At 42.6% G+C, this 21,331-nt stretch overlaps 1 protein-coding gene across 3 annotated transcripts in view; it reads right to left on the reverse strand.

Moving 5' to 3' along the window:
* ASAP1 (ArfGAP with SH3 domain, ankyrin repeat and PH domain 1) overlaps positions 1 to 21,331 on the reverse strand; it is a 293,429-nt gene that overhangs the window by 235,485 nt on the left and 36,613 nt on the right. For all 3 annotated transcript variants that reach the window (XM_034763623.1, XM_034763624.1, XM_034763625.1), the window contains exons 2-3: positions 15,808 to 15,894; positions 2,134 to 2,263 (exon numbers count right to left, since the gene is read on the reverse strand). In XM_034763623.1, the coding sequence (XP_034619514.1) occupies positions 2,134 to 2,263; positions 15,808 to 15,866 (189 nt within the window). In that variant the 5' untranslated portion in view covers positions 15,867 to 15,894. The remainder of the gene's footprint in view (positions 1 to 2,133; positions 2,264 to 15,807; positions 15,895 to 21,331) is intronic.

Below are 21,331 nucleotides of genomic sequence, written 5' to 3' on the forward strand. Positions count from 1 at the left end.
AAATAACGTTTAAAAAAAGTGAGACTGCAGAGTTTCCCTATAAAGTCTTTATATGGGCAATCCACCCATCTAAGCTTTTCACTTTCTTTGCAAGCCACCCCCATGCCCCAACTTCTACGACTTAAAAATCAAGTTAAATATCTTTTAAGTACCCAACAGAATAGTTTACTGATTTGCCTTCTCCTCCCTCTGCCCCCTGAATAAAGACTTTCCTAAAATGTTAGTGGAACTTCAAAAGAAACCCCATTTGAACTTAAATTGCTGATCTATTAAATAAAGCATGCAGAATATATATATAGTTTCACAAAAAATCCCCAAACTATCAATGCAAATATACACAATGCTCATTACTGATCCTCTTATAAAAAAGTCAATGTGTAAAGTAATGTATTTCACCAAAACAGATATTATATATTCCAAAGGTCCAAGATTTGTACTATCACTACATAAATAGTGCAACATATGGCATATTAAACTTACCTATTCTGACTGCTGAATAGGGTCTCCTACCTATTTTGTTTTTAATTGGAAAGTCACAACTGAGACTGTCTGTATATTTTTCTAATTATATAAATGTTATATTGTATTTGAAGTACATCTATACTTATACTAAAAGTTGTCAGTGAAAAAGAATACCACTGTTGGATTTAAGCAACTCTATGAAATTTTACTTTAACTTTATCACTGCCTTTGGAGATTTAGCTTTCAAAAACCATCATCCGTACTACCAAACATATAATAATGGCTATCCCTATTTCAGGCTGTTGAAAACAGAAGGGTGCAATATTGTCAAGTGAAGAACAGAAGAAACTAGATTTCTGACAATTGTACAAGTGGGTACGTCTTATGAAATGATTCAACTTCAGAAATAAGTTATATTAAAGGCTGATCACTGCCACAGATTTAAAAAGAAATGGGATGTTAATGTAATTGTATTTATCCAGTAATTAGGTAATAGAATAGTAATAGAATAAGTTATTGTAGAAAAGAATAGTTCCAATATAGTTTTGAACATAGGGCACATTAATTAATTGTAATCTTATAGAATTACGTTTTGTATTCACAAGACTATCAAAAGAATGTCATGATTAATACTATTCCTTTGCATACTACGCAAGACATTTTGTCTCCTATTAGCACTCAGCAAAATTTTGTAATATAGAGAAAAATCGACGCAATCTATCCTCTCGTCTGTACTTAGCTCTTGAAACATTGACAAATGTGAGTTGAAATGTTAAGAAAATCATCATAGGGAACTGAGAGCTGTGAACTTTCAAACTAAAGTAATAAACGTTTCACTTCGTTTATATGGCAATATACTATGAACTTTGACCTAATATAGGGAAGAGAAGGTTTTACATTGTCTTTCTTTCATCAGTTTTGTCCCTAAAATATCACCTACACTTGTCCCATTCATCATAAAAACATACTGAAAATCATGATGTCACAAGTGACAGATGCAGATCACAAGATGCAACAACGCCATCTCTGCAATTACACAATATGTCCAGTTTCCTTTGAGTACCCTCCCAGTTGCTCAAATAGGGGAGTAGGTTTAAGTACCAATAATATATGTATAACTTCAGGCTGCTAGGTTGAATGTGATGAAACCAAACTGACAGTTCTATTGCATCATTTTGCTTTCCCTTGACTCACGGTTTCTTCCCAACTTATCTTCTCACCCTGCATTCATCCCTTCACCCTGCCTCACTTCTGAAGCAAATTTCCTCTGCAGTTTTCGCCGAGCCATCACATTCTTTGCTGGTCCCTGCCAAGCAGAATGGATCTACCACTATTCTGCCCAAGAGAATATACAGCCTCCACTCCTCCAACCTCAGACAATTCTTCTGCTGCCACCATCACCACCACCACAGAAAGGCAAAATCTGTGCGTGTTGTTGAAGAAGTTCACGCAGCCTTGACTGTTTGACACATACAGGCTCCCGACCTCAGAGGTTTAAAAGATGCGTTGCGTGCACGTGAAGGATGAAACCTGACGGCAGGCTACCACCATTAACAGAATGACTGAAAGGAGATATATACATGCCGCCACCTCTGGCCCCGTGGCTTGGGGGTGCCACTCTCCCTGTCCCACTACAGTTTCTTTCTGCGGGGCGAGGCGGGGATTCTTTACCTCCTCCAGCAGCGTGACCGTGTTCCTGCAGTTCTGCAGCCGGGTAGTGAAGCTGGAGGTGGTCGGAGAGTTGTAATCCTCCGTGGTCTCCGCGATGAACTCGGGCACGGTGATCTGGTCCGGCATGATCCTGCCCGGAGGGGACGAAGGAACAGAAGGGGGGGAGGGGAAAGAGGGGGTTACATATAACACAGAGAGACACGGAGCATCCACCCGCAGAGCCGGAGAGGCAGGAACTCCTCTGCCCTGCCCCCAGCGCCCTGCGGACGGGGGGCTCCCTCCGGCGGGCTCAGCCCCTGCCCGCTCCGGGAGGGGGTGCTGTGTGGCCAGCTCGCCCGCTCGCGCTCGGGGCTGAGGAGGCGCCGCCGCGGCTCTCGCCCGGGGACCCCCGGCTCGCCGCTGTCCCGCCTGCCCCGGGGAGGGGGCTGGGAAGTTGAGCACTAACTTGTGCGGGCTCCGGCTGCGCCCCCGGCCGGGGGGGGGGGCAGCGCAGGGGGAGGAGGAGAAGGGGCGGCGGCGTTGGCGACTCCGGGGAGTTACTCGGGCTCCAGCCGCCTCTGACAGCCACTGCGTGAGTGACACTCGGCTCAGCTACCCTCCCTCCCGCAGCCGTTACGTGGGCAAACAAGGAAGTGCTCTGCGCCTGCGCCGAACTCGGCCGACACACGCGCCCGCGCGCGCGTGGCCACGGCGGGGTGCGCGCGGCACCCGCAGCAGCCCTGCGCGAGACAAGAGGCCGCGCTCCGGGCCGAGCTGGAGCCGCGCGCGCGCAGGCGGTCTGTCTGGGTTAGGACCTTGAGTTTAAGACCGGCAGACAGATTGAGGGCGTCGAAGGGGGGGAGTGGCTTTGCTCCTTCCACGGGCACCCACTGCTGCTGTTAGCCCGGGCTGGGCATCCCCCCCTCTAACGCAAAGCAACACCGGCGGCATCCCCTGTACACGCGCTGCCCTCCGTGCCAGGGGGAGGGCTCGGTGCCGGCTCGCCTGGCTGAGCAGTCGGAGCCAGCGGCTTTGTCCTGTGCTGCTGGAAATAGACATCGGAGTGAATGTCTGCGCAGCGGATGGGGGGATGCTATTCTTTGTCTTCTTGTTTGCAGTCAAAGCACAAACATAAGACAGCGGGCAAGAGCTCAGGAAGGAGCGCCTGTAATATAAGTGATGCACAAAAAAAGCAGATGTAGGACCGATTTCAGGGAAAGGGCCCACAGCTTTCTCCTTTTCTCTGACACGACAGATGGTCTTCCTTTACCAGCCTGACCCATGCTAACTATACCCATCCATACAGTCTAGTCCCCTCCTGCCAGAATTGAACAATTATTCTGTATGACTTAAACAGCCCCATAAGATGATTTCGTAAGGAGTGTCATCTCGTGTTCATGTTCTGACCAAACATAAGAACAAGTTTAAATTCCAGCAACATCTTGGCACCAGTTAATATGATTGTCACCCAGTAAGGCACAGATCAATGAATTGCTAGTCTAGTTCCTGGGTGAATCCCAACCTATCTAATCAGCTGAAGATAAATCTCAAGGGCAAGGCTGTAGTTTTTTTTTTTAATATCCATCATAGCCATCAAATTTAAATGCTTTTGCTGTTTCTGGCACTCATAAATCCTTGTGCTGCAAGCATTTTATGATGGGGGAAGGATGGGGCAAATTAAGATATTTCATATCTCAATAAAATTATGTTTCTGATGAAATAGTCCAGGCAAGCTGATTATATTGATTTTCTCCCCCCCCCCCCAGTTTTCTCCCTTCTCCACTTTTCATTGATAGTAAGACATATGGGTCACCTGTTTACACGATCACAAAATATAAACAATACAATTAATTACATATGTGATTCCTTGAAAATTATGCTACTTTCAAAGAGAGCTATACCTGTATTTTTAATACTGAAAAGACTATTGTATTGCATAGATCACCATCATTCCCACCTGGATAAATCAAAAATAAAAAATATAAAAAATGGAAACTAGGACAGATTACAAAGGATGAATATAGGCAAACAACACAGGAATGCAGGGGCAAGATTAGAAAGGCAAAGGCACAAAATGAGCTCAAACTAGCTACAGGAATAAAAGGAAACAAGAAGACTTTTTATCAATACATTAGAAGCAAGAGGAAGACCAAAGACAGGGTAGGCCCACTGCTTAGTGAAGAGGGAGAAACAGTAACAGGAAACTTGGAAATGGCAGAGATGCTTAATGACTTCTTTGTTTCAGTCTTCACCGAGAAGTCTGAAGGAATGCCTAACATAGTGAATACTAATGGGAAGGGGATAGGTTTAGCGGATAAAATAAAAAAAGAACATGTTAAAAATCACTTAGAAAAGTTAGATGCCTGCAAGTCACCCGGGCCTGATGAAATGCATCCTAGAATACTCAAGGAGCTAATAGAGGAGGTATCTGAGCCTCTAGCTATTATCTTTGGAAAGTCATGGGAGACGGGAGAGATTCCAGAAGACTGGAAAAGGGCAAATATAGTGCCCATCTATAAAAAGGGAAATAAAAACAACCCAGGTAACTACAGACCAGTTAGTTTAACTTCTGTGCCAGGGAAGATAATGGAGCAAGTAATTAAGGAAATCATCTGCAAACACTTGGAAGGTGGTAAGGTGATAGGGAACAGCCAGCATGGATTTGTGAAGAACAAATCATGTCAAACCAATCTGATAGCTTTCTTTGATAGGATAACGAGCCTTGTGGATAAGGGTGAAGCGGTGGATGTGGTATACCTAGACTTTAGTAAGGCATTTGATACGGTCTCGCATGATATTCTTATCGATAAACTAGGCAAATACAAATTAGATGGGGCTACTATAAGGTGGGTGCATAACTGGCTGGATAACCGTACTCAGAGAGTTGTTATTAATGGTTCCCAATCCTGCTGGAAAGGCGTAACGAGTGGGGTACCGCAGGGGTCTGTTTTGGGACCGGCTCTGTTCAATATCTTCATCAACGACTTAGATATTGGCATAGAAAGTACGCTTATTAAGTTTGCGGATGATACCAAACTGGGAGGGATTGCAACTACTTTGGAGGACAGGGTCATAATTCAAAATGATCTGGACAAATTGGAGAAATGGTCTGAGTTAAACAGGATGAAGTTTAACAAAGACAAATGCAAAGTGCTCCACTTAGGAAGGAAAAATCAATTTCACACATACAGAATGGGAAAAGACTGTCTAGGAAGGAGTACGGCAGAAAGGGATCTAGGGGTTATAGTGGACCACAAGCTAAATATGAGTCAACAGTGTGATGCTGTTGCAAAAAAAGCAAACATGATTCTGGGATGCATTAACAGGTGTGTTGTGAGCAAGACACGAGAAGTCATTCTTCCGCTCTACTCTGCTCTGGTTAGGCCTCAGCTGGAGTATTGTGTCCAGTTCTGGGCGCCGCATTTTAAAAAAGATGTGGAGAAATTGGAAAGGGTCCAAAGAAGAGCAACAAGAATGATTAAAGGTCTTGAGAACATGACCTATGAAGGAAGGCTGAAAGAATTGGGTTTGTTTAGTTTGGAAAAGAGAAGACTGAGAGGGGACATGATAGCAGTTTTCAGGTATCTAAAAGGGTGTCATAAGGAGGAGGGAGAGAACTTGTTCACCTTAGCCTCTAAGGATAGAACCAGAAACAATGGGTTTAAACTGCAGCAAGGGAGGTCTAGGTTGGACATTAGGAAAAAGTTCCTAACTGTCAGGGTGGTTAAACACTGGAACAAATTGCCTAGGGAGGTTGTGGAATCTCCGTCTCTGGAGATATTTAAGAGTAGGTTAGATAAATGTCTATTAGGGATGGTCTAGGCAGTATTTGGTCCTGCCATGCGGGCAGGGGACTGGACTCGATGACCTCTCGAGGTCCCTTCCAGTTCTATAATCTATGAATCTATGAAAACAGCAGGAATAGCCTGACATTTTCCAAAACCATACAAAGGATTCCTGGGATACACTTAGCAACGTCACGTCTAAAGTTATTTAACCCATACAACTTTCAGAGGGGACATTTTTAAATACAGTAATATTTCTCAATAAGGTAAAATACATTTTCTGCACTGTTTTTCCATATAACTTTAGGAATTAAGCCAATGAAAAGAATAGGTGCTTTTTAAAATTTCTCTTAAATTTTTATTTCTGTATATGCCTTTAAAAAAAAAGGCTTAGGCTCAAGAGGCCTAAATAATCATCAATCGCATCTGCTGTTTCAAACAGATTTGTATATTATGCTGCGTGGAGCCCCCCTCTTCCTATGACCTGCCACAATAAGAGATGAGCATTGAGAACCAGGTAAATGCATGTATTCTTAAAAACTTCTCTAAAATGAACATTGGGTAGTTGTATGTGCCCATGTCAAAAGTTTCTTCACATAATACTCCATATAAGTAACCACACTACAGTAAAACACACTTAGGTTTTAAAGTGGATTCGCAGGTAATCCTAAAAGTGTTCCTACCTTTCAAAAAAATAAAAAGCAATATAATACTGCAATTTATGGATAAATCTTAAAACCAGAGGTATCTGATTTGTGCCTACCCATAAATACATGTTCTCTGTACGGTTTACATCCTTTCTCTGCCAGAAAAATATGAGCACTGCTGAAACAGTCCTGCCTGAAGAAGTTTCTTTCTTTGATCATGGTGCCTTAGCAGCAGCCCTCCATGTGTATTTATTCACATGGCCTGGCTTTTCCCCACATAGATGTAAAGGCTGTAAGACTGAGCCCTACATCGAGGAGGAGCACTCACTCTCATGTATTTTTCACTAGTAAAGCTGGCAGGGTCAGGCAGCTGGATAGCACAGACTTGCTGGGAGAGACTAGCATTAGAAACTGAAGTGATGATATAAGCTTCTGAAAACCTGCAACCATTGAAGCCGTGGAGTCAGAGTCCCTGGGCCAGATCATCCAGGCAGCTGAGTGTTGCATTTGTGCAGCTGACAAGATGATTAGGCTCTGGTTATATGTTTGGGGGGGGGGGGGATTTTAAAGAGAGAGTGAGAGAGAGAGAATTAAGAGCCCTAAGAAAAGTAGGGTTCAAATTTTCCCTAGAAAAGGGACTTATCCAGTAAGATACAATGTTCTCTCTCAACTCCCACTGAATTCACAGGTACTGCTCAGGACTTTGCAGGATGAGGCCAAGACCATTCAAAAACAAAACACACACACACACACACACACACACCAACAATGGACTAACAATAACGGGATTGTAATAAAACAAAAAAATCATGGAGCTGTTTTGTAACCATGTTCTCTTTGAAGGTGACCAGCTGTTGTCCCTTTGAGAGAGCCCTGGGACTTGCTCACAGATGGATTACAAGTAGCACATAGATCGTAGCTGTCTGCTCTTTCTAGCCTTTTTTGACATTTTCGTTGTAGCCTAAGGCTTTCAATTCTGAATATCAGTGTTGAGATGCTTGTCACAACTGCCCTCGTGGAAAGTCCCTGGTGGGTACAGAAGGCATCAGCATTTATCAAACAAATGTTTGAGCTCTTGCTTCAAAATGCTGTAATTCCACTGCTTGGGTGCTTTCTGAGTCCATGTTTAATTAATGAACTCTCTCAATAGGCTGTTCTTAATAAGACAGAAAAAAAAAGGTAAGTCAACTACAGTATCTTTGGTCTGGTCTTGCAATCAACGTGCCTGTGTAAATGGTAGGTGTTTATCACCACTGTTCCTGAGGCCCAGTGCCCCATTGTGCTAGACACTGAACAAAAAATATAACAAAGAGATGATCCCTGTCCCAAAGATCCCCATTTTAAGACAAAAGACAACAGACACTGTGAAGATACGATTACTGTGAGGCAGTTATGACCAGTGTAATAAACAGCGGTCACAGCATACCACTTGCCTCACCATTGTGAAGCATTTTAGAAACCTCATGACATAGGTTGGTTTTTAGGAGAGACGGAAAGGAGGAAAACAGAGTGTGTTACAGATATTTACAGGGAGTTCTTACCATGTCTAATGTAGTGGCATTAGAAAAAGCACAAGACTGTTTATCCAAAATGTTGACAAATGGGCAATCAAGAAGGATATTGTTGGTGCAGTGGGAGTTTAAATCTCTCTAGCATGTAAGAAATGATGGGTAGTGCCGGAGTACTCTAGAAGTGCCTTAAAGTGAAAGACAGTTTGTGCATGATGCAGTGGAAAAAAACTGAGACAGGAGGAATGCAAGGAGGGAGATGAGACTGAATGAGCCAGGAAGGTGATCTTTACAGCAGTGTTTTGAATGGATATAAGTAGGGTATGAAGGCCAGAGAGGAGGTTTCAATAGTCAAAGTGCAAGAAGAGGAGGGCCTGGATAAGTGTGTTTTAGCTACGTGGATGGAACGGAAAGGCTGGATGGTGGAGTTGTTATATAGGAAGAAATTGCACCATTTAGACACAGCCTGCATCTGATGGTTTTAGAGAGAGGGATGTCCAAATTATAAAACAAATTTCCAATTTGCATAATTGTATTCTTCAGTTTCAATCAAAAGTATTCAATATTATTCTTCTCTTCTTGTTCTAATCTATTGTTCAGTGTTGCTCTATGCTTAAAACAGCAATACCATTTCATCCCAGAGGTGATTGCATTTTCATAGTGAATTTTTTGATATCTCTCAGGAAGAAAAACTTTATGTATATAAAGTATTATGGTTATATATATGTATAGGTTAAGTCTCATAACAACATGCAAAGAACTTCCTCTACCTTTAAGAGGAAATACACATGTATATCTATGTGCATTAGAATATCCAGAAATAACTCAAATTGCAACTGTTATAATTTTGGTTGAATGTTGAGCCTGCAGATAAGAACAATCTGCTAAATAAAGTTAAAGCAAGGATGAATTTGGCTTGTTATTTGCAAGTATGGTATCAGCTGTACCAAGATTCAGTACATATTTTTTGTAAATAGGTCGCACATAGCTTGAATGTTCTTTTTATTTATTATTTACATAAGGATATGTAATATCATCTACTTTGTACTTCAGCTTGAAATGTTTTGTTCAATTCAGGAGCAATTTCACCTTCAGAAACAGTGTCCTAGTACCAGCATGTTCAAGCAGCTGACTCAACCTTGTGTGAAAGGTAAGAAAAATGCATTTTAAATACAGCATGTTTATACTTTTAATCTCATATGAAATGCACCATGTACTCACAGTGAAAGGCTAAATCTATTTTAAATGTTGAAGCCTTCACCACATATTGACAACGGTACTAATTTGCTATAAGGAAACCTATATGATAAATTGCAAACTGCCTTCACTAAAGAGACTATGGGATAGGACATTTACAAACAAATCTTTGAAATTATTGTTATTTTTGGCACATAATAGTCGGGTGCCTTTACAATCAAAGAAAGCAGCTGTCGCTCTACCTCACAAACTCTATTTACATACAAAAAAACCAAAAATCTGATTGATATTATGTGATTTTAAGTTACAGCATCCAGCAGCGTGGCTTGTGGAATACATAGGCTGCCTCAATGTTTTTTTGTTACTCCTGTGTAGCTGTTTTCAATACTGGCATCAGCTGATTTCAATTTTCAAACTGACAACTTCAAGTATTTTTCTTTACTTGGTATTTAAAATTAGATAAGGAAACAGGCAACTATCTTGGAAATTACTATTTTGGTTTCAGAGCATATTTTCAGTAATAGCGAGGTAAACAAAAGGCCCTTTTTACAGTCTTTCAATATTAATATGATAGGAAGAAAGGATCCATTGTTTTCCCATTATAGATGACATTTTAGTAACACTAAGTTCTGTCATTTTAATACTATGTGTTAATGAAAAAGATCAAATAAAAACATAACTGATTATATATTTTGCATGTTGTCCACTTTATCTTTAATATCCCGTGATAGGGGCTTATGCTAATGATGGATGCCCTCAAATAGCCGTGTCAGAAGGCAGCTGAAAGCAAAAACCCTGAAAACTAAGTAGAGCATTAAGTTACATGAGATTAAGCTGACTAATTTGCTGATTCAGTTGTGTCTTTGTTTTTGGTGTTGTCATGCAAGATCAAGAGTCATACAGACAAACGCATAATGGCATTCCAGACTCATAGTAACAACAACAAGCAATGGTCTATTCTTTGGATCCTCAGTATCCTGCCAAAATAAAAACAGAGCAAAAAGGAACTAACACCAAGTGGTACCAGGATGATGCCACAGAAGATGTTCCCTTGTTATTACTGTAGGTGTGTTGAATTTTGTATTCTTTGATTGCAGATGCGCCCTTTAAGAAACCCTCTCTAATTCATAGGAAAGATAATTGTGGGATGGAGGGAAAGAGCTTAGATTAAACAGGGCTTTCCCTTACCTTAAAGAATCTATAGAAGATAAAACCGCAGAGTATATTCCCTTGAAGGGCCCTATTTATGGAGGAAAAAATCTTGTTAAAGTTGCTTGCTGGGAAAACAGCCATGAGTTGAGCTCCTTGGTGTATTTGTCTTAGAATCATAGAATCATAGAATATCAGAGTTGGAAGGGACCTCAAGAGGTCATCTAGTCCAACCCCCTGCTCAAAGCAGGACCAATTCCCAGCTAAATCATCCCAGCCAGGTCTTCTGGCAAACTTGACCCTTGTCTGGACTGGAGTGCAGATAGTAAACTGTGAAGGCCACCTAAGCAGTGACAAGTGCACTGCGAGACAATAGTGGAAGGATTGTTCCTACTGGGACTGTTATGCTTGGAACCCCCATAAATTGCAACCCGCCCCTGCATTGGCGAAGGCTAGCACAGCAAGGAGCCACAAAATGGATACTCATCCTTGAATCAAATTTGTTCTGAACCATGGTGTGTAGCAGACCTGCTCGGGCTAAGGAGTTGGCGGGGAGAAATGCAAATACTGGTTAGCATGAGTATCAACAAGGCCAGTGAATTGCATTTGCATAATGAAAGGGGAAAATAATATAACCCTCAATCTGGTCCATTTCCTCTTTGTATTAGAAAAATGATAGCAACAGGTCTTGAAAAAGGGCAGAAGTAGCCAGGCTGAGTTTTCAGTATGAGAAACAGTGCTGACTAAAAAGAGAAAAAGATGTGGCAAAAATTAAAAGGTTTCCGGGCAGCTAGTGCAGTAGGCTTCTCCAGAATCAAAAACTGAAATAGTTCTTCACACTATATTGCAAACATTTCAATATTTTCTGTCTGTTACAGAGAGAGCGATTGTGCTACATCCCTATCTAAGCAGGTCTCCCAGTCCTACTGGGGCAATGAAACAAACACTGAAGGTAACGTGAGTTTTGGCTGCCTAGAGCCTGCAGGTTCAGGCCAAAATGGAGAGGCAGTATGGTCACTGGATAGGGGATTGGGCTAAGAGTATGTCTACATGCCAGCTGGGAAGTGTAATCTTAGCATATGTCTACATGAGCTAGGATTACACTTCCCAGCTGTCATGTAGACACATGCTAGCTCCGGGGTCGGCAACCTTTCAGAAGTGGTGTGCTGAGTCTTCATTTATTCACTCCAATTTAAGGTTTCGTGTCCAGTAATACATTTTAACATTTTTAGAAGGTCTCTTTCTATAAGTCTATAATATAGAACTAAACTACTGTTGTATGTAAATTAAATAAGGTTTTTAAAATGTTTAAGAAGCTTCATTTAAAATTAAATTAAAATGCAGAGCCCCCCGGACCGGTAGCCAGGACCCAGGCAGTGTGAGTGCCACTGAAAATCAGCTCGCGTGCCGCCTTCAGCACGTGTGCCATAGTGTACTAGCCAAGTAGAGCGAGCACACTAAAAATAGCAGTGTGGCTGCAAAGGCACAGGCAATGGCTTGGACTAGCCAGCTGAGTACCAGCCTGTCCAAGGTCCTTTTGTAGCTAGCTTGAGGTGCCACCCAGGCTGCCGTGGCCACACTGCTATTCTGAGCATGATAGGACAAGCAGAGCTAACGTATGTACATCTACCTGAGTTGGAAATTATACCTCCCAGCTATAACACAGACATACCCTAAGGTTACATTCTGCATGGCAGTTGGTCGCGTGCTTTCCAGAATGCTAAAAATAGTAGTGTAACCAAGGTAGCATGGGCAGCAATTCAGGTTAGCTGTCTAAGTATAAGCCCTGGGTACGTACTTGGGTGGCCAGTCCAGGTGGCTGTGCTACTTTTGGCTATACTGCTATTTTCAGTGTGATAGCTCAAGCAAGCCAATGCTTGTTTCTCTACTCATGTTGGGAAGCATGCTTCCAGCTGCAGCATAGACATACCCTAGGAGTGAGTAGGTCTGGTTCTGTAACTGAACTGCTATTTCACCTGGGGCAATTGACTACCTTATGCCTCAGTTTCCTCACCTGTAAAATGGGGATATAATGACATTCGATTCCTGAGTTAAACTACTTTGAGATCTACAGATGAAAAGTACTATAAGTCTTATTATTTATTCATTTTATTATAATGTTATTTAAAAAAATATTGCTCTCAGATCGAAGCATTTAAGCACTGCTTGTCTAGATAAACAAAAAGGACTTGCAGGCAAATAAAAGGGCTATTTTCCAGATGAAGTTAGTGACACAAACTTCATTACTGTTTTAACCAATTCCAATCTAATAGTTGTTGTTGTTGTATTACAGCAGTGTCTAGTGGTTGAATGAAGATCGGGGTCCCATTGTTCTAGGCTGTACACAAACACATAGGAAGATGTGTCCTAAAGACCTGTTTTTATAAGAACTTATCCTGTTAAGACCCCAATCCTGCAAACATACACATCTGTGGGCAGGGGCGGTGAGTTATGGGCCTGTGGTGCCTGGGCACCAGCAATATTCAGGGCCCGGGGGCCCAGCTCCACCAATGTTTGGGGCCGGGTCTCTCCTCTGGCCCCACCTGCCCCCCCCCACACCTCCCCCAGGTGTCCCCTGGTCCCCACTTGCTGCCCCTGCGTGCCTCCCCCGGTCCCTTGTCCCAGCACCTCAAACTCATCCCCAGCCCTGCCCCACCCCAGAGCCCGCACCCCCAGCCAGAGCCCTCATCCTTCTGCACCCTAACCCTCTGCCCCAGCCCTGAGCCCCCTCCTGCATCATGAACCCCTCATCCCAAGCCCCACCCCACAGCCCTCACCCCACATCCCAAACCCCTCATCCCTAGCCCCACCCCACAGCCCTCATCCCTGCACCTCCTCCCTCTGCACCCCTCCCACCCCCAAACTCCCTGTGAGCCTGTACCCCCTCCCTGAGCACCCCTCCCATCCCCAAACTCCATCCCAAAGCCCCCTGTGAGCCTGTACCCCCTCCCTGAGCACCCCTCCCATCCCCAAACTCCATCCCAAAGCCTGCATCCCTCACCCCCTCCTGCACCTCCACCCCCTGCCCCAGCCCAGAGCCTGCACCCAAACTCCGTCCCAGAGCCTGCACCCCCACCCCCTTCCCACACACCCCTTCATGCCCCCAAACTCCCTCCCAGAGCCTACACCTCTCACCTCCTCCTGCACCCCCACCACTTGCCCCAGCCCGCAGCCTGCACCCAGCACCCAAACTCCATCCCAGAGCCTGTACCCCAGACTCCCCTTCCCCACCCATGACAGGTTTCAGAGTAGCAGCCGTGTTAGTCTGTATCCGCAGAAAGAATAGGAGTACTTGTGGCACCTTAGAGACTAACAAATTTATTAGAGCATAAGCTTTCGTGGACTATGCTCTAATAAATTTGTTAGTCTCTAAGGTGCCACAAGTACTCCTGTTCTTCCCCACCCAAAATCCCTCCCAGAGCCCAACCTCTCATCCTTTCTGCACCCAAACTCACTCCCAGAGCCTGCACCTTACATCCCTCCTGCACCCCAATTCCCTGCCCCAGCCCAGGGCCTGCACCCAGACCTCCTCTCCCCACCCAAACTCCCTCCCAGAGCCTTAGGCAGGTGGGGCGGGGGGAGCTTGGGAGGGCAGGTTCTGGGCACCACCAACATTTCTACAAACCTGCCACCCCTGTCTGTGGGTCCACTGAATTCAAGCAGATGAAATCCAAGAGATGGCTTATAGTGTTGAGTGAACACACTTGACTGTTTGCTTAATTTCTTAAATGGCATATCATTATACTGATGATAAAATGAGTCTACAGATATGAGAAAGTATAGGAAAGGCCCTCCAACCACTACATTTAATGATATGTCTGCATTTCCTTTATATAAACTCTATTTCCAGGGATTTATAACTCACCCAAAAATAGTCACTCCAGACTTGAACTTGGCATACAAAGTTTCAACTTGGAGCAATTTTGTTGTTGCTGTTATACATTTTTCCAAAAAAATAAAATAAAATCTGTTTTGTCTGTTCATGTGCAAAACCTGAAGCATTTGAAGCATGCCAGTTTCAGAACGCAAAGGTCTGTCATCGCTCAGAGGTTTGACTTTAAAATGAAGTCCTGGGTGTTTACAGTCTACAATATAGATTAAGCCCTGCTTCTATGTCTAAACTAGAACAGGGCGGCTGGATAGCTTAGGGTATGTCTACCCTGCAATAAAAGACCCTCAGCTTGGCTGTCGCTGGCCCAGGTCTGCTGGCTCAGGCTTGGGCTTTGAGGCTATACAATTGCAGTGTAGTCGACTGGGTTCAGGCTGGAGCCCGGCTCTGACACCCTGGAAGGGGGAAGGGTGGCCTTTGAAACATTAGTTGAAGTTTTTTATGCCTTAATTTTCCTAGCTTTTCATGAAGTCCTATTTTTTTTTAAATAGGAATAGTCTGAAATTTGTTTTAAAATGATCCTAAATCCAGATCCAACTAAAAGCATGTTATTTACCCGCTAGGCCATGCCAGTTTATTTTTTAAAATCATATGCAGTAGCAAACTTTAATAAATAAACTGGCATGACCTAGCAGATAAATTACCTGCTTTTAAAAATGCCTAATTGTATAGCTGCATGCTCATAAAAATATGGATTTAGTCTGATTTTTAGGCTATTCCAGTTTACCTTGTGATATGAGCTCAATCAACCCCACTCAGGGCTCTAAAGTAGACTAAAGAATCATGTGTCACAATAGCTGGATCTAGTGAGTGAAGGGAGGCTCAAATTTCAGCCTTAACCCTGAATTTTGTAGTCACTGTGGGTTCAAGTAAGGATCTCCAGGCAATCTGAATGTAGCTTATTGTCGTTTAATGAAGTACAGTGCAAACTTTAAAACAGAGTACTCACCATTCACAGACTGAATAAACAAAAGCATATTTAGACAACTGTGTGCTGTTCTACATTCTACATCACCAAAAGGAACCAGAGTCTGCTCTTTAAAACCCCCACACAAGTCCTAGCAGCACTGCACATGCCTTGCAGGCTGATTTCAAATGTGTGCTATTTTAAAAGTTAAATGAACGTTATTCACCAGATCTGCAGGCACTTCACGAGGTACAAACTGCTACTTTTTAGATTCCTTTCGATAAGCAGCTTTGAAATACATCTATACAATGCAAAGTGTAATATTTTATACATATTAATATTTGCCCTATTGTGTGTTTAAAGTTTTAATTTTCTAAAAGGGATTATTGAGCAATGCTTTTGGCCTTCCCCTGAAAAGCACCTTTTGTGATTAGTCCAAACTGGCAAAAAAAAAAAAAAAAAAAACAGAAAAGGAAGAACTGGCAAATATTGCAACTGGTATCTCCATGAACCAGTACCTGGGTTGTTTTGTTTGTGTGTTTGGTTGGTTTTTAAAGGTAGCAAATACTAGAAACCTATTATTTTGACCTAAAATGTCATTTTGCTTTCTTACCGGTTCCATAATGAATCTCTTGAAGAAAAACTTGAAAGCCTGGAGGCTGAAGATCTCATGTCTCATCTGTCACCACAAGAAAACTACCTACATCAGGAGAAAAAGTGAGAAAAGTAATTAACAGTGAACAGAGCTATGGAACTTGCAAGGTCACTTTTTTAAACTTTAAGTTTGAAACAGTGTCCAAAATCTCTGAATGCCTCAGTAACAAGACTCACTGTGAAAAAATTCAACATAAGTTACTTAGTTACTTTGCAATAAATAATTATACTTGTTTTATTGTACTTGATGTTGCAAATTTTCTCACAAGACACAGACCCATTAGAAAATAATTGAGGTAATATTAGATATTGCTAAGAGAGAACTTCTTCAGCTTACCGGGAAAAAACTTTATGCATAGAATTTGGCAATTATTTACTTAGCTGTATTATAGGTGGGGCTGGTAGCACTACATATAATTAAGGTTGCCCAACATTTCCCATTATAAGACCCTGGTTTGGGTTGCTTATACCTTTGCCAAAGTTTAACTCTTTGGGCTGAAATTTTCCAAGCCTGGTGTCTACTGTGGACTGAAATTGTTTGGAAAATTTCAGCAAAAACAATTCAGCCATTTCTGAGAAAGAGACTAGGAAAATTATATTGTTTTACCTTGTTAAAAAAAATTCTTGAGACCTTTGAATAGAATCATAGAGTATCAGGGTTGGAAGGGACCTCAGGAGGTCATCTAGGCCAACTCCCTGCTCAAAGCAGGACCAATTCCCAACTAAATCATCCCAGCCAGGGCTTTGTCAAGCCTGACCTTAAAAACCTCTAAGAAAGAAGATTCCACCACCTCCCTAGGTAACCCATTCCAGTGCTTCACCACCCTCCTAGTGAAAAAGTTTTTCCTAATATCCAACCTAAACCTCCCCTACTGCAACTTGAGACCATTACTCCTTGTTCTGTCATCTGGTAACACTGAGAACAGTCTAGATCCATCCTCTTTGGAACCTCCTTTCAGGTAGTTGAAAGCAGCTATCAAATCCCCCCCCCCCATTCTTCTCTTCTGCAGACTAAACAATCCCAGTTCCCTCAGCCTCTCCTCATAAGTCATGTGCTTCAGCCCCCTAACCATTTTTGTTGCCCTTCACTGGACTCTTTCCAATTTCTCCACATCCTTCTTGTAGTATGGGGCCCAAAACTGGACACAGTACTCCAGATGAGGCCTAACTAATGTCGAATAGAGGGGAATGATCACATCCCTCGATCTGCTGGCAGTGCCCCTACTTATACAGCCCAAAATGCCATTAGCCTTCTTGGCAACAAGGGCACACTGTCGACTCATATCCAGCATCTCGTCCACTGTAACCCCTAGGTCCTTTTCTGCAGAACTGCTTCCTAGCCATTCAGTCCATAGTCTGTAACACGGAATGAGATTCTTCCGTCCTAAGTGCAGGACTCTGCACTTGTCCTTGTTGAACCTCATCAGGTTTCTTTTGGCCCAATCCTCTAATTTGTCTAGGTCCCTCTGTATCCTATTCCTATCCTCCAGCGTATCTACAACTCCTCCCAGTTTAGTGTCATTTGCAAACTTGCTGAGGGTGCAGTCCACACCATCCTCCAGATCATTAATGAAGATATTGAATAAAACCAGCCCCAGGACTGACTCTGCTTGAAACCTGCTGCCAACTAGACATGGAGCCATTGATCACTATCCGTTGAGCCCGACAATCTAGCCAGCTTTCTATCCACCTTATAGTCCATTCATCCAGCCCATACTTCTTTAACTTGCCGGCAAGAATACTGTGGGAGACCGTACCAAAAGCTTTGCTAAAGTCAAGGAATAACATGTCCACTGTTTCCCCTCATCCACAGACCCAGTTATCTCCTCATAGAACGCAATTAGGTTAGTCAGGCATGACTTGCCCTTGGTGAATCCATGCTGACTGTTCCTGATCACTTTCTCTCCTCTAAGTGCTTCAGAATTGATTCCTTGAGGACCTGCTCCATAATTTTTCCAGGGACTGAGGTGAGGCTGACTGGCCTGTAGTTCCCCGGATCCTCCTCCTTCCCTTTTTTTAAAGATGGGCACTACATTAGCCGTTTTCCAGTCATCCAGGACCTCCCCCGATGGCCATGAGTTTTCAAAAATAAATAGCTCTAGCACCTTTTGAGCAGACTTGAAATTTGGCAGGGGAAGGGGTGGTGGTGGTGATGGCATTTGTGTCAGTAATGTACCCTGCCTGTGAAAATCTGCCCAAATGTGGCCAAGTTATAAGGGTTTGAAAATTCATAGTTTGCACATTTAGTAGACATATATTTAACTTTAGCTGCTAGAAATCTCTACATATTGCATCCTTTCTGAGCATGCATGTGATACTCAAAGCTCCTAGTGCTAATCGGACTGCTCATACACCATCCCCACAGAGTACCCAAGCATGCTCCGTCCCCTCACAGTTTCTACAGGACTATACATGTGCCATCCTGGGGCTACAGGGGCTAATCCAGGCTTTCCCTGTAATACCTGCTCCAGGCCAGGGACTGGAACTGAGAGCAGGGAGCCTGTCTCTTCTGTGCTCTCAGTGACACCTCCTGCTCCACCTGCACTCAGGAATGTGGAGGAGGAACCATCTGATTTGATTACTGAGGGGATAAAAGCCAGATCAGGGGAGGAGGAAAATGTGACAATGTGACTAGTGAGACTTGGAGTTTGGTGTGGGGGTGGGGGAGGAAGATGAGACTGCGACTGGATGGACAGAGAGACTGGGACAAGAAGCCAGGGAGGAGGTGGAAACTGAGGTTAGATGAGAAGCCTGAAGGTTAAAATAGGGCTGGGACCTAGGTGCGGGGGAAGGAGGAGGAAGAGGAAAGACAGATCTGATGTGAAGCAAGAGAGGTGAACTAGGACTGGCTTGGCAAGGAGAATGGGACTGTGCGGGGAAGGAAAATAGGACTGGGACATGGAGCCAGGATGTGGAATAAACAGGGTCAGGTTGGAGGGAACAGGGCAGAAAGGGTCAAGCTTGCAGGGAAACAGGAAGAATCTGTGCGCACTAGAGCGCACTCCCCTCCAAAATCTGGAACGGAAGCCAAAAATTCTTGAGTCTTACCCTTCCCCTGCTGTCATAAAATATTTCTGAAACCCACTGACAAAGTGTGTGGCTTCTCTCCCTCTAGTGCTACCAGTTACTCCATCAGCTCAAGTGGCAGAGGTCAGTGTGGTGGAAATAAAGATTGCAATCTTGCCTATGAAACATGGGTATCAGTATGATGCCACCTGATGGAATTTCTGGGGTTTTTCAGTTTGCTTTTTTAAAAACCTAGCGAAGGTTAAAATAAAGTTAAGAGCATTTACATTGTGAAGTCAAGCTCTCAAAAATTAAGACATGCCACATTTAAGGTAGCCAGTGCCGCCTTGGTCCCCTTGTACATATGCATTATGCTAGTCTTTAATTGCTTGATCATAAATATACTTTCTTCATTCAATGAGTCTCCTTTTTTAAAAGAAGATATCTTGATATTCCCAGCTGACGTATTTCCCTAGAGACTCTTGTATTTTCTTTATGGGTTTTGTACTGTTTACTTAGTATTTCCAGACTTGTTAGTCAGGTCTATAATATTGCCAACCGCAAACATTAAAAAAAATAAATAAATCACAAGTCAGGCCTCAAAAAAGCATGAGATCAGCTTTAAAATCTTGAGATTAAAAATAATAATGTGGGTGCTGTGTGAGAGGCTTTTTTTGTTTCTTTGATTTGTTTTGGGGTTTTTTTCCTCCTACTTTGAGTCTTTAGGGTGCACTCACATCACACTTTCAAGATTTCCTCCACTCCACTAAGGACTAGAAAAAACTTACTTTAAAGAAAAATGAAATCTTATTTCCTGGATTCCAAGGTGCTGAGGCTTTAAGGAAAAAAACCAAACATATATCACAAAACTTACAATAAAATAGTGTAAAAGCGGCAAAGAGTCCTGTGGCACCTTATAGACTAACAGGCATATTGGAGCATAAGATTTTGTGGGTGAATGCCCACTTTGTCGGATGCATGACAAATAAAATAGTAAGAACTGGTGTACGTAGCCTTTCATGGCTGTTTTGTTTGCTGTTGTCTAATGTCACAGCACATCTGTTCCTTTTAATGATATTATGCCTTGCCTTGGTCGTCACCTTCATTTTTATAGGTTTACACCATTTAAATTGAAATAAAGTTAGTTCAAAACTACATTGTCTCAAAAGTTTCTAGATCAAATGTGGGCCAGGTTTACAGGTATCCATCACTAATCACTTATATTAATGATTGAGGATAGCTTTTCAGTATTAGATTAATTTCTCGAATTCATAATGGGATTCAATTTCCCCATTTCTGGCGTAAGAAGGTATTTAAGATCATGAAGAAACAAGTATTACTTGAGTTGTTGAAAGCTGTTTAGTTAACTCTTCCTGATAACCATACAAGATCTTAGTGGTTCAGAACAGTTATATTCTCTCTGGCTCTGGCTTGACTAAAACACTGAATTCACCTCTGGACATCTTAGTGGTAGGGTTATGGCGGCAAACTGAGTGGAATGCAGATAAACGCCAGAAAAATGATTATGAAGTTAGAAATACAGTTGGTTAAAATTTGATAAAATTTGGGGGACGTTGGCAGTGTCGTTTATTATACAGTGCATGCGTGAGCACGTGTGCTTCAAGTTGGCAGGATTGACTGGGGAGAGAAGATTACAAGAGCTAAATATATAGCTTGGCTCACTGGAGGAAGAACAGTTCAGTGGATAGGGCATTAGTCTAGGGGCTTGGGAGACCCTTGTTCAGCGCGATGAGCTGCCACAGACTTCCTGTGTGACTTTGGGCAAACCAATTTGGGTCAGATGCACAAAGTTATGTATGTGCTTACATGCCCTGGATAGCTAGACAACAACAACTAAGGGGAGACACAATCACAGTTGATAAGTATCTGAGGGACTCTGATTCCAAGAAGAGGAGGAGGATTGCTCAAGGAGAGATGAAAGAAGGGAGCATAATTAAGTGAAATGGAATGATATTAAAAAGATAAATTAAGACTTGATATCAGTTAAGATGTACTAATGACAAAAGTAAATTCCAAATAATTCTAGTGAAATCAATGGTACTATTTACATGCCTTGCTAAATCAAGGTCTTAGATTATAAGACAGTCTCCCAACTGAAGTGGTGGTGGTCCTGTCCTTTGAGGCAGTTAGATTTGATAAAGTGGTAGAAAATGCAGATGAATTATAAGATTGGGATATATAAATTGAGAGGCCATGCCAAGTGTATGCAGTGGTGGTCATGAAAGAAGGTTTGGGATCGTGTGTAGGAGAGAAAAGGATCCAGAGATATGTTTCTACTCTTCAGTTAGGTGCATCTGAGGTTGTTTACAATTCATGTATCATCAGCCATAGGTAATTTAATTACTTGCTCTGGATTTTTTTCCTTCAAAAATAATACGGAACCCAAACAACATATAAACTTTGTATCTCTAATTAATGTTAACCAGCCTATTTTCAGGGAATGTTTGAACTTAGGT

Source organism: Trachemys scripta, chromosome 2 (assembly GCF_013100865.1).
Source record: "Trachemys scripta elegans isolate TJP31775 chromosome 2, CAS_Tse_1.0, whole genome shotgun sequence".
Classification (NCBI taxonomy): domain Eukaryota; kingdom Metazoa; phylum Chordata; order Testudines; family Emydidae; genus Trachemys; species Trachemys scripta.